At 43.4% G+C, this 12,417-nt stretch overlaps 1 protein-coding gene across 2 annotated transcripts in view; it reads left to right on the top strand.

Annotated features, from left to right (window-relative positions):
• Window positions 1-12,417, top strand: part of LOC139420446 (RNA-binding protein 33-like) — a 45,616-nt gene that overhangs the window by 13,277 nt on the left and 19,922 nt on the right. For both annotated transcript variants that reach the window (XM_071170587.1, XM_071170589.1), the window contains exons 6-10: window positions 3,311-3,430; window positions 3,889-4,069; window positions 4,478-4,707; window positions 8,805-9,144; window positions 10,248-10,309. In XM_071170587.1, coding sequence (XP_071026688.1) covers window positions 3,311-3,430; window positions 3,889-4,069; window positions 4,478-4,707; window positions 8,805-9,144; window positions 10,248-10,309 — 933 coding nt within the window. The remainder of the gene's footprint in view (window positions 1-3,310; window positions 3,431-3,888; window positions 4,070-4,477; window positions 4,708-8,804; window positions 9,145-10,247; window positions 10,310-12,417) is intronic.

The following is a 12,417-nucleotide window of genomic DNA, read 5'->3' as shown; positions in this document are numbered from 1 at the left end:
TGCTCTGGTGTCTGTCGGCTGTGACGCCCGGTGCCATTGTGACCTTGGGCCCTGTATCTTTGTCCGGCTAAAGAGCCGCTTTGTGCGAGGAAGAGGCGCTGCCAATCGGTGGAGGTTTACGCGAGGGGCTTTTATCTCGGGCTCTCGACTCCATCTGATAAACTCTCACATAGGTGAAAAGATTATTGACCTTCCTAGGGACAACCCGACACCCCATACAGTCCTGAAATGATTGATGCGATTTTCCCCGTTATTTATTTCCCAAACCTCGAAGTGAAGAGGGGATGAAGATAAGACTAGATTAATGTGTGATGTCTGTAATGGCCCGATTTACCAAGGTGTGATGACGCTTGACACCTGTCTGACAAAGACGTATTACTTTCTCCACACTGAAAATTAAGCCTTTGACCTTAGTAGGGTTGCACGGTTTTACTTCATACTTACTTTGAAAAACCCCAGTGAGTGCGTATTGCACATTTGTGTTTTTGTGTGTAATAACTATGTTTACAAGGTGACTTGACTGCCTGGGCTTAAACACTTCTGTTTGCAGTGCTATTCAGAGGTAATATGTGGAACAGTTTAAAGGATTAAGCCCTTTCTGTCCCTTCGGGGCAGTCAGTCTGTCTATCCTTCTGCTGCCAAGGGTATTTGTCTGCAATATTATGTGTTGGGTTGGCAGGTTAATGGTGCAGAACACCAAACACTGGCCTGCGACCTACACACTGACCTCATTTGACGGTTATGAAGCACCTAGTGGCTTCTCAATGGAAATATGCTTTGAAAATAGTGTAACTACGCGAATTGAGACCATGTGGTATATCAAAGAGTTGGAAGGCCTTTAGTGTTTAATTATTTATTTTTTACCGCAATCACAGGTTTCGGAACCATAAAACTGTTGTATCGTGTGTGTGATGTTCCTGCATGGCATTGAGTCATGATCTTCTAAAGTGAGCCAATAAAGCAGCGATTTGTGCAGTAGTCAGTAGCTAGCTCAATGATATTTTCACCATCACTGATTTGGAGAGTGTCCCCCCCTGCATTTCTGTATATCATGTCAAACATTTACATCTCATTGAATTTCAAATGCCGTCAGGAATAGTAATGAAGCCTGCTCCCACTGTTATGGTAATTCAAAAGAGGCTCCCCCTTTCTCCTTTCTAAACCCCCCCCCCCCCCCCCCCTGCTAACCCCCCTCATAACATTTCAATGTTTTCCCCTTTATACTCGTGGTTCATATTTTCATTGAAGGGAAACACTGCAGTATTTTTGGCTCTACTGTTATTCCTTTAGACATCAGTTCCATGGGGATATAGTTAGCCTAAACCCACAAAGGCTGTAATCTTAGGCCAGTGTAATACTATCCTCCTAATATTAATAGTAATAGTAAACATGAGCCAATACAAGGGTGGTAGAAAGAAGGAATATACTTCATCTACCGTGCCTTCAGAAAATATTCATACCCCTTAATTAATTCCACATTTTGTTGTGTTTCAACCTGAATTCAAAATGGATGATATATACTTGTTGTTCACCCATCTACACTCAATACCCCATAATGATGAAGTGAAAACATGTTTTTAGAAATGTTGGCAAATGTTTTGGAAATTATATATAGAAATATCCGATTACATAAGTATTCACACCCCTTTTGATATGATACTCCAAATTGAGCTCAAGTGCATCCAATTTCCTTTGATCATACTTAAAATCAAAGTCAATACAACTTGATTGGAGTCCATGCATTGTCAATACCATTGTTTGGACATGATTTAGAAATGAACACACGTGTCTATATAAGATGCCACAGTTGACAGCGAAGTCCAAGGAACTGTCCGTAGATCTCTTGTAATGAGGCATATCAACTCAGAAAAAACCCATCCCCTTTTCAGGACCCTGTCTTTCAAAGAGAATTCGTAAAAATCCAAATAACTTCACAGATCTTCATTGTAAAGGGTTGAAACACTGTTTCCCATGCTTGTTCAATGAACCATAAACAATTAATGAACATGCACCTGTGGAATGGTCGTTAAGACACTAATAGCTTACAGACGGTAGGCAATTAAGGTCACAGTTATGAAAACTTAGGACACTAAAGAGGACGTTCTACTGACTCTGAAAAACACCAAAAGAAAGATTCCCAGGGTCCCTGCTCATCTGCGTGAACGTGCCTTAGGCATGCTGCAAGGAGGCATGAGGACTGCAGATGTGGCCAGGGTAATAAATTGCAATGTCCGTGCTGTGAGACGCACGCCTAAGACAGCGCTACAGGGAGACGGGACTGACAGCTGATCGTCCTCGCAGTGGCAGACCCAAGCACACAGCCAAAGCAACGCTGGAATGGCTTCAGAACAACAATGTGAAAGTTTTTTTTAAATTTTATTTATTTTTTGAATTTTACCCCTTTTTCTCCCCAATTTCGTAGTATCCAATTGTTGTAGTAGCTATTATCTTGTCTCATCGCTACAACTCCCGTACGGGCTCGGGAGAGACGAAGGTTGAAAGTCATGCGTCCTCCGATACACAACCAACCAAGCCGCTGCTTCTTTAACACAGCGCACATCCAACCCGGAAGCCAGCCGCACCAATGCGCCGGAGGAAACACCGTGCACCTGGCCACCTTGGCTAGCGTACACTGCGCCCAGCCCGCCACAGGAGTCGCTGGTGCGCGATGAGACAAGGACACCCCTACCGACCAAGCCCTCCCTAACCCGGGCGACGCTAGGCCTCCCGGTCGCGGCCGGTTACGACAGAGCCTGGGCGCGAACCACTGCGCCACCCGGGAGGCCCCAATGTGAAAGTCTTTGAGTGGCCCAGCCAAAGGCCAGGCTTGAATCCCATTGAAGAACTGTGGAAAGACTTGAAGATTGCTGTTCACCACCACTCCCCATTTAACTTAAGAGAGAATATCTGCAAGGAAGGATGGGGAAAAATCCCGAAATCCAGATGTGCAAAGCCTTATCCAGACATACCCACGATGACTGACCCAAAGCTGTAATCAGCGCCAAAGGTGCTTCTGCAAAGTATTGACTCGGGTGTGAATACTTATGTGAATGAGATATTTCTGTATAAAATGTTTTATAAATGAGCTAAAATGTTTTAAAAAACATGTTTGCGGTATTGAGCTAAAATGTAAAAAAAAAACATGTTTCAGGTATTGTGTGTAGATGGGTAAGAGAAAAAAAATACAGTTGATCCATTTTGATATTCAGGCTGTGGAATAAGTCAAGGGTTACGAATACTTTCTGAAGGCACTGTGTTGATGACTGACTAGTATTTAGAATATGGATTCTGAATCTCCATGTTGTTGTAGGTGGATGATTACTCGACAAGCTACAGAGATGGAGAACAACCGGAGCATCTAGGGGAGCAGGCAGAGCAACAGGAAGCACCGGAGGGGGAAGAAGGGGAAGACTCTCAGCTCGCAGAGGAGGTGTGAACAGAATGGGTCTCCCTCATTCACTGGCTATGTCCCAAGCGGCACCCTATTCCCTATATATTCCTATATAAGGAACTACTTAGAGTTTCAGGTCAAAAGTAATGCACTATATAGGAAATAAGGTACATTTGGGACGCAGACATTAATATTCAGAGACCCTTTTTGTCTGATGTGTTGCATTGAGTCAATGGCTGTTGTGCTGACTGACGCTAGCTGTGTGGCGATTTTGGGGTTGCCTATAGCTAGAAAATGTGCAAATGATCAATAATGTGTGCGTAGCTAATTCTAATGGTTTAAACCATGCTGAAGGCCTGCATCTTTTGTGAAGTGTTGTGAAATCAACACCTCGTATGTTCATGGTTGCAGTTTATAGGCCTACAAGATGAACACTATCCGTATATCTGATGGGTTGTTCATAATTTATGACTAAGATGGTCCCTATATTTCCAAAGGCTGAAAATGAACCAGAGCCAGAGGAAGAAGTGAAGGAGGAGGAAGACGAGGATGAGGAGGAAGACGACGATGGACAGTCCGGTCGGTTGCGTTTCAAAACAGAGCGCAAAGACGTCACGTCTGGCATTGTGCGGCTGGCAGATGCAGCAAACAAAAGAAGAAACATTCCTGAAACATTAGGTACATTTAATTACGACCTTGCACTCAGGAAACTCTTAATTCAAAGGTATTTTTTTTTTGCTTCGTATTTGTTAACTGTAATAAGTAAGAGGTTTGGGCTTTGTTTGGTTGACTTGGTTAAGGTTGAAGAGCATTTCAAGCTTAACTCTAAAATGTATTTACACAACATGGATCAAAAGAAAATGCTCAACAAATCCATCTTGAGCATGTATTTTGAGCATATATGGGCTGAATTTGAGGGCTGGTTTCACAGACATGGCTTTTAGCCTAGTCCTAGAATAATAAGCATGCTCAATGGAGATTCTTCATAAGAAATGCTTTTTAGTCTAGGACAAGGCTTAAATCTGTGTCTGGGAAATTACCCCTGAATGTTGTAATGCTCACTTCCTGATGTGTTTTGCCCACCAGAGCTCTCTGAAGAGGCCAAAGCAGACCTGATGGAGTTTGAGGAGAAGGAGCGCCAGAGGAAGCAGGGCCGCTTTGGGGGCCGAGGAGGAAGAGGAGGAGAGAGAGGAGGATTCAGAGGACGAGGAGGACGGGGGGGGTTCCCCGGATTCGGGATGGGAGACTTTGGTGGAGGAAGAGGACGAATGAATGACCAGCGGCTCCCAATGATGCCACTGCATATGGGCATGCAGGTAAATCTTAACAAAATGAACTGACACAATGCAAAAGGTTTGCTTCATGTTTTCATTTTTGCCAAGGAGAAAATATTGTGGTACTGGTATCGTCCCAGCCCTAATGTTTACCTGCAAAACTAATAAGGCACAGCCATGAAGGCTTCTTGTGATTGTTCGCAAATATGCCGTTCTCTCCATGGCCGATTGAAACCGTGATCACTTGCGCGTGAACAAAGTCAACTATTCCGCTTCTCTGCTCCCCTTATCAATGTTGATATATGGATTATATAAAAAACGTTGATGGTAGTCCATTTAGACAGAATTATATTAAATTAATTGAGTTCTTTGCGTAGGATTTAGTTTCTCGTGGCCTTTTATTAGATATCTTTTGAAGCATATAATCCATTAATCTAAGTTGTTCATCCATTGGAAGTCATTTCTGCATAGGCCATGTCTGCAGATAAGACTTTTTCCCAGACATTTTTTTCTTCTTCCCGGAATTCAAAAATCCCAAAGCTTCTGCACACGTTTTTTTACTTTACGCACACATTTTGTGGCCCCCTTCCCTTCCCTTTCTCACTGTCAATCGTGAATGATAATTCTTTACCAGTGAAACGCCCATGCAGCATCTGCATACAAACCATTTGATCTCAATCAGTTTCAAGAGGATAGGCATTTAGATTTTCTTGAGTTTATACAGTGTTTTGAAGTTGCCCACAGAATTATGTATAGCGAGCGAATATTTGAACAGACGGTGTTAACAAATTGCAGCATAGCCTACTTGTGTATTTTGTCTAGTGGCGTGCGCTGTTGAGTTTTGGTCACATGAGTGAAAAAAATGCGGTGGTGTTTTTGTCTTAAGCCTGTCGCATGCTTCCCAGTTGAAACAGTTAGCGCATATTTTGTCAGGTTTAGGTGTTCGGCAGTGTTTTAGGGAGCTGTTCTCGCACCTTTTTTTCTTGAGGCAAGTCTAAGTCGGTAGACGAAGTCTTCGCCCATTCGTTGGTGATTGGTCAAAAGTTGGGGTGGGAACTATGGACGGGAGTTTTCAATGAAGTGTTTGCTGTCTTTCAACAAGAGAGACGAGAGAGCACAGCAGCAGTTAGGCCCTACTGTCTGCAGTGCACTACTAGTTTTCATGCGACTTGTTTCACTTGAGAAGAACTGCATCAAACAGCTTAGCTAGATGAAAAATTGCGCGACTAAGACCTCAGCGAAAAATGTCGAAATTAATGACAGATTTCTTGATTTATCTTAGATTAATTTGGGCTATTTTGAGGAAGCGTTACTCCGTATGTTGTTACGGTTGCTCAAGAGGGACGAACAACATTAATATTGCAGCTTTTATTGAAGGTCTTTAGGGAGTATGCGAGCACAGACGTGCTAGGAGCAAACCGAACCTTTGCTAGGAGCAAACCGAACCTATGTATACAGACGCCTTTAGAGTAATGTAATACTATGCTATTGCATTTGTTATGCAGAATACTATCAATATGTGATCTTGCAGACATTGATTCAGCTTTGATCCGACTTTATTAAACGAGCACCATTCGCCAGAGTAGCCTGTTCTCTACGAGTGAAGTAGAGCATAAGCACGTGCGGAGAAGGTGATCGATCGGCTTCTGCATCTTTAGTCCGGACAAAAGAAGCGATCAGACAAAACTCACGTCCGCAGCCACTCCGTTCTCTATATGAAAAATGAAAATCCTTTTAAACATGCTTCTTTAAGAGGTATGGGAACGCTCAACTGACATTCATGCATTCGTGTTAGTGGCGATGTACTGTGTGGGGAATGACTGGAGGGGTGAAAATTAGAATTTATACAGTGCCTTGCGAAAGTATTCGGCCCCCTTGAACTTTGCAACCTTTTGCCACATTTCAGGCTTCAAACATAAAGATATAAAACTGTATTTTTTTGTGAAGAATCAACAACAAGTGGGACACAATCATGAAGTGGAACGACATTTATTGGATATTTCAAACTTTTTTAACAAATCAAAAACTGAAAAATTGGGCGTGCAAAATTATTCAGCCCCTTTACTTTCAGTGCAGCAAACTCTCTCCAGAAGTTCAGTGAGGATCTCTGAATGATCCAATGTTGACCTAAATGACTAATGATGATAAATAGAATCCACCTGTGTGTAATCAAGTCTCCGTATAAATGCACCTGCACTGTGATAGTCTCAGAGGTCCGTTAAAAGCGCAGAGAGCATCATGAAGAACAAGGAACACACCAGGTAGGTCCGAGATACTGTTGTGAAGAAGTTTAAAGCCGGATTTGGATACAAAAAGATTTCCCAAGCTTTAAACATCCCAAGGAGCACTGTGCAAGCGATAATATTGAAATGGAAGGAGTATCAGACCACTGCAAATCTACCAAGACCTGGCCGTCCCTCTAAAATTTCAGCTCATACAAGGAGAAGACTGATCAGAGATGCAGCCAAGAGGCCCATGATCACTCTGGATGAACTGCAGAGATCTACAGCTGAGGTGGGAGACTCTGTCCATAGGACAACAATCAGTCGTATATTGCACAAATCTGGCCTTTATGGAAGAGTGGCAAGAAGAAAGCCATTTCTTAAAGATATCCATGAAAAGTGTTGTTTAAAGTTTGCCACAAGCCACCTGGGAGACACACCAAACATGTGGAAGAAGATGCTCTGGTCAGATGAAACCAAAATTGAACTTTTTGGCAACAATGCAAAATGTTATGTTTGGCGTAAAAGCAACACAGCTGAACACACCATCCCCACTGTCAAACATGGTGGTGGCAGCATCATGGTTTGGGCCTGCTTTTCTTCAGCATGGACAGGGAAGATGGTTAAAATTGATGGGAAGATGGATGGAGCCAAATACAGGACCATTCTGGAAGAAAACCTGATGGAGTCTGCAAAAGACCTGAGACTGGGACGGAGATTTGTCTTCCAACAAGACATTGATCCAAAACATAAAGCAAAATCTACAATGGAATGGTTCAAAAATAAACATATCCAGGTGTTAGAATGGCCAAGTCAAAGTCCAGACCTGAATCCAATCGAGAATCTGTGGAAAGAACTGAAAACTGCTGTTCACAAATGCTCTCCATCCAACCTCACTGAGCTCGAGCTGTTTTGCAAGGAGGAATTGTGAAAAAATGTCAGTCTCTCGATGTGCAAAACTGATAGAGACATACCCCAAGCGACTTACAGCTGTAATCGCAGCAAAAGGTGGCGCTACAAAGTATTAACTTAAGGGGGCTGAATAATTTTGCACGGCCAATTTTTCAGTTTTTGATTTGTTAAAAAAGTTTGAAATATCCAATAAATGTCGTTCCACTTCATGATTGTGTCCCACTTGTTGTTGATTCTTCACAAAAAAATACAGTTTTATATCTTTATGTTTGAAGCCTGAAATGTGGCACAAGGTCGCAAAGTTCAAGGGGGCCGAATACTTTCGCAAGGCACTGTATATGACTGGCCAACAGGTAATTGAATAGGAGCTAAAGTTAACGTATAGGCCTAGGTGAAGGATTAATAGTGTCTTTATTTAACTAATTTACTGAGCAATATACCCTCCCCCCCACCCCTCAAAACCGCCTCAAAGCATTGGGGCATGGACTCTACAAGGTGTGGAAAGCGTTCCACAGGGATACTGGCCCATGTAGACTCCAATGCTTCCCGCAGTTGTGTCAAGTTGGCAGGATATCCTTTGGGTGGTGGACTATTCTTGATACACACAGGAAACTGTTGAGTGGGAAAAGCCCACCAGTCTGCTACCATACCCTGTTCAAAGGCACTTAAAATATTTTGTCTTGCCCATTCACCCTCTGAATGGCACACATATACAATCCATGTCTCAATTGTCTCAAGGCTTAAAAATCCTTATTTAAGCGGTCTCCTTCCCTTCATCTACACTGATTGAGGTGGATTTAACAAGGGACACTAATAAGGGATCAAAGCTTTCACCTGGTCAGTCTGTCATGGAAAGAGCAGGTGTTCGTAATGTTTTGTATACTCAACACATCTGACTTGTTGTATTGGTCTTCCCTCTTTCTCCCACACTCTATCTCCCCCACTCTCCATTACTCTCTCTCTCTCTCTCTCTCTCTCTCTCTCTCTCTCTCTCTCTCCAAATAGCAGTCTCCCGCCAGAATGCCTCCCCCTCACCACCAAACTCATCATCAGCAGCACCATCGCCAGGGCGGCCCCGGTGGCCCCCGAGGGCCTCTTTTCCAGGAGCACAGTGGGGGCTCGCTGGCCCAGCAGCCCCTGCAACCCCTCATCCCCCAGCACATGGCCCACCGTAGCTCTCCCTCCTCACACGGGGCCCCAGTCAGGCCCCAGATGGACCCGCCTCCCCGCATGATGAGTCCCCCTCCTTCACACAACCACCCCCACCAGCAACAGCAGCAGCAGCAGCCCAAGAACATCCACATCAATCCCCATTTCAGGGGCCCAGCGTCCTCCCCTGCACAAGGTAGGTCTGCACTTGCGTTCCAAGTAGCACCCTATTCCCTATATAGTGCATTACTTTTGATGTTGTCATAAATGGCGCCTTATATTCCCTTTGGGCCCAGGTCAAAAGTAGTTATTTATTTAGGGAATAGTGTGTCATTTGAGTGGCCCACTGGGTCCTTTTTCCTTAGGTTTTGGACTTATTGTAAGGATAGCACCTCCATTGAATGTTTTGAATATTTACCTCTAAGCAAAGGCGTACATTGCCGAATGGTTGGCAGTTATCCGTGCACTGCTTTGAAAAGTGTCTGGATTAGCATGTCATGTTGTTGTTTGGGTTGAATGACAAGTGAATAGGGCTTTCAGCCAGTAATAGGTTTATTTACTTGTCGTTTTTTGGCGGTATCTCCATTCCATTCCTTGAGATTGGTTTATCTTCCCTGTCTGTCCAGACTGAAATGTGTTTGTGAGGTGTTTGTGTGTGTGGGTCTCTGTGTGTGAAAATATCAGGGATTGCCTTCAGTCATGACTAGGGGTGTGTGTAACAGAGATAGACAGTCGGTGTGTGTTTTGAGTGGACAGGATAACGGGAGTGTTTACCAGAGGTTGGCATATGTCCCTTAACCCATATTTGCAACGAATTGTCCTTTTCAATTCCTGTGGAAAATGAATTGCCATTACCAGTTGCAACTCAAACTGATTTATGAATTGAAGATGCATGGAGTATTTACTGAAGTCAAAAAGCCTCATACTGTGTGATGAAATGGCCTCTTTCAGAGCCAAAAGTACCCATCCTCCTTGTCCATTAGACAACTTCAACCGCAATGCTTCACTATGTTCATTCATTGCTTTTTGCCTCTGTCCAGCTGTGTTTAAATGTGAGCCCATCTCGGAGGTGAAATGTAAGATGCGTGCCTGTGAATCAGCCTTTAGTACACACAGAGGTGCCTAATGGACTAACCTTCCTTCTCCCCACCCCTGCGTTCTCTCTTCCTCTTCTCATTTCTCTTTTGACCCCTCCTCCTTTGGTCTCTCTGCCCCATCTACATCATTCGCCCCCCCCCCCCCCCCCCCCCCCCCCCCCCCCCCCACCACCACCACCACTCCTTCTCTCTCTCATTGCAGTGCCCTTGATGCCTCCTGCCCAGAGCCAGCCCAGACCTGCTGCGAGTCCTCAGAGGTTCCCTGTGAGTAGCAGCTGCTCCTACACACTCCCCCATCACACGGTTAGCGCTGGGCCTCTTTGTGAGGGAAATATCATTATCGCAATTAGATACCCGCTCTGGTCCAAATACTGTTGGAGCAAATCTGTAAACACTCATACCGAGTCTGTCTGCACAACTGGAAATGGTTGATAGGGGCTTTTGGCCGTGGCTGGCCTTCTTGGAGGGCTGTGGTGGCTGAGGCTTAAATTAGTTAGGACTCTTTATGGATGTGCTAGGGCTCAAACCATGTGGTTGGCTTCACAATGGAGTCCTGAAATCAGGGGCATGTCCCAAATGGCACCCTTTTCCCTACATAGTGCACTAATTTTGACCAGAGTCCTATGGGGATAGGGTATCATTAGGGACACAGTCCAGGATACAGCCCACTACCACCAGTGAAAATACTACTTTTTAGGGAAATTTTGTGGCACAAAGTAGAACAGACCTTTAGAAGGCTGTTTTGAATTAGAAAAACAACCCAATAGCATAATTTTGGTTTAATACTAAGGGATAAATAGGTATTCAGTTAGTTAAGAAAAGGAATCTGGAGTCAGTGAAGAACCTCTGAGGCTATGTTTAGACAGGCACCCGAAATCTGATCTTTTAACCAATCAGATCTGAACAAGATCTGATGTGATTGGTCAAAAGACCAATTCATGAAGAAAAATATCAGAATTTGGCTGCCTGTCTAAACGCAGCCAGAGTAACATAGAACCCATTACAGAGATGACGGGAAAGGAATGCCTTTAAAGTGATTACAGGACTGGCGGGGAAGTGAATTGACCAGGCAGCCAACTGTGCCTCAAGTTACTCAGGTTGCATTAGTGCTGGGCGATTATATCAGATTAATTTGAATGTATGTTTTTTGCGCGATATTCCAAATGCCTCTATTGCAAGAAGGTTTTGAGGTTTTGTTATTTTTCATTTTTATGAGTGTTTGTCAGCTTGTTCTCATGTTGTATTTTTGGTCTCCTCTCCTTCGTGCCTCTGTGCTGTGTGTACCTTCCCCATTTACACCATAGATATGTATATAATTAAGAAATGTAAGTCTCCGCCCTAACAATGGGAGTCGTTGTCTCAAAGGCTGGAAGGCAGGCGACAAGCTTTGGTCCAAAATAATCCCATAGAAATGCATTGGTCTTATTTTGGACAGATTTTTAGCGAGACTGAAACCTCTCCCTTCGCCTCTTCCTCTATGGTTTACACACACACCAAGCCCCTCCCTCTGCCTCTCATGCCAGCAAAGTTGAGATCACATCTTCCTCTCTGGCAAGCGGTTTCAACTCGCTTATTTGCATTTGAGGTTTGGTCCAAAATAATCTGTAATATGGACACCATAACACATTCAGACAATAAGTTAACTTTTCACCCTTTTCATGTCTCATCTACTCAAATTGCGCGCATAGCAGGCTCTACTAAAACGAGAGTATCATTGAACATCGATTCTGGAAAATGAATGCTCAGTTTGTCGCATGTGGAATTGGTACGTTAGCAGCATTTTAGCCAAAGACTCTTATACTAGCTGTCTAGTCTGTGTTTTGTAAATGTGCAATTAGCATCAACACAATCATATAAGGAATTGGCAACTCTTTGTCATTCTGAGAAATAAGTTAGGCCACTTGATTTCAGCATCTGAACAAAGTGCACAGGCTAACAGGCTTTTAAAACATTTAGAGATGGACAGAAGTGTGTGTTCATAACAATTCAACTGTTCAACCTTGTTAGCAAGCAAATAGATCCAAGTTGGCTAAACTTGAAATATAAAGATTAGCTGGCTAATCACTAGCACGTGGGCTAGGTTGTTGATGAGACCTGTGTTCATTTTCTATAGCCTAATACCTGCTACAAGAAGTCATTATTGGTAAATGTGCATTATGCATGGTTATATTTGGAACAAAAAAGGGCCTCTTCATATATGGACTTGAAAGCCAGATCCAGTATTATTGCAACAAAAAAAAGCAAGTAACTATTTTCATGAAATATTGTAATTATTAGTGGGTCTTATGGTTGTGGAAGATGTATATTTAGCCTAGGTATAACTTCACAAGTCCTGAATTCATTAGATTATTGCTGACTGTTTGAAATGCAGT

The sequence above is a fragment of the Oncorhynchus clarkii genome, chromosome 11 (genome assembly GCF_045791955.1).
Source record: "Oncorhynchus clarkii lewisi isolate Uvic-CL-2024 chromosome 11, UVic_Ocla_1.0, whole genome shotgun sequence".
Classification (NCBI taxonomy): Eukaryota; Metazoa; Chordata; class Actinopteri; order Salmoniformes; family Salmonidae; genus Oncorhynchus; species Oncorhynchus clarkii.
Note: the sequence above shows the minus strand (reverse complement) of the source record. Positions and strands in the feature narration are given on the sequence as shown.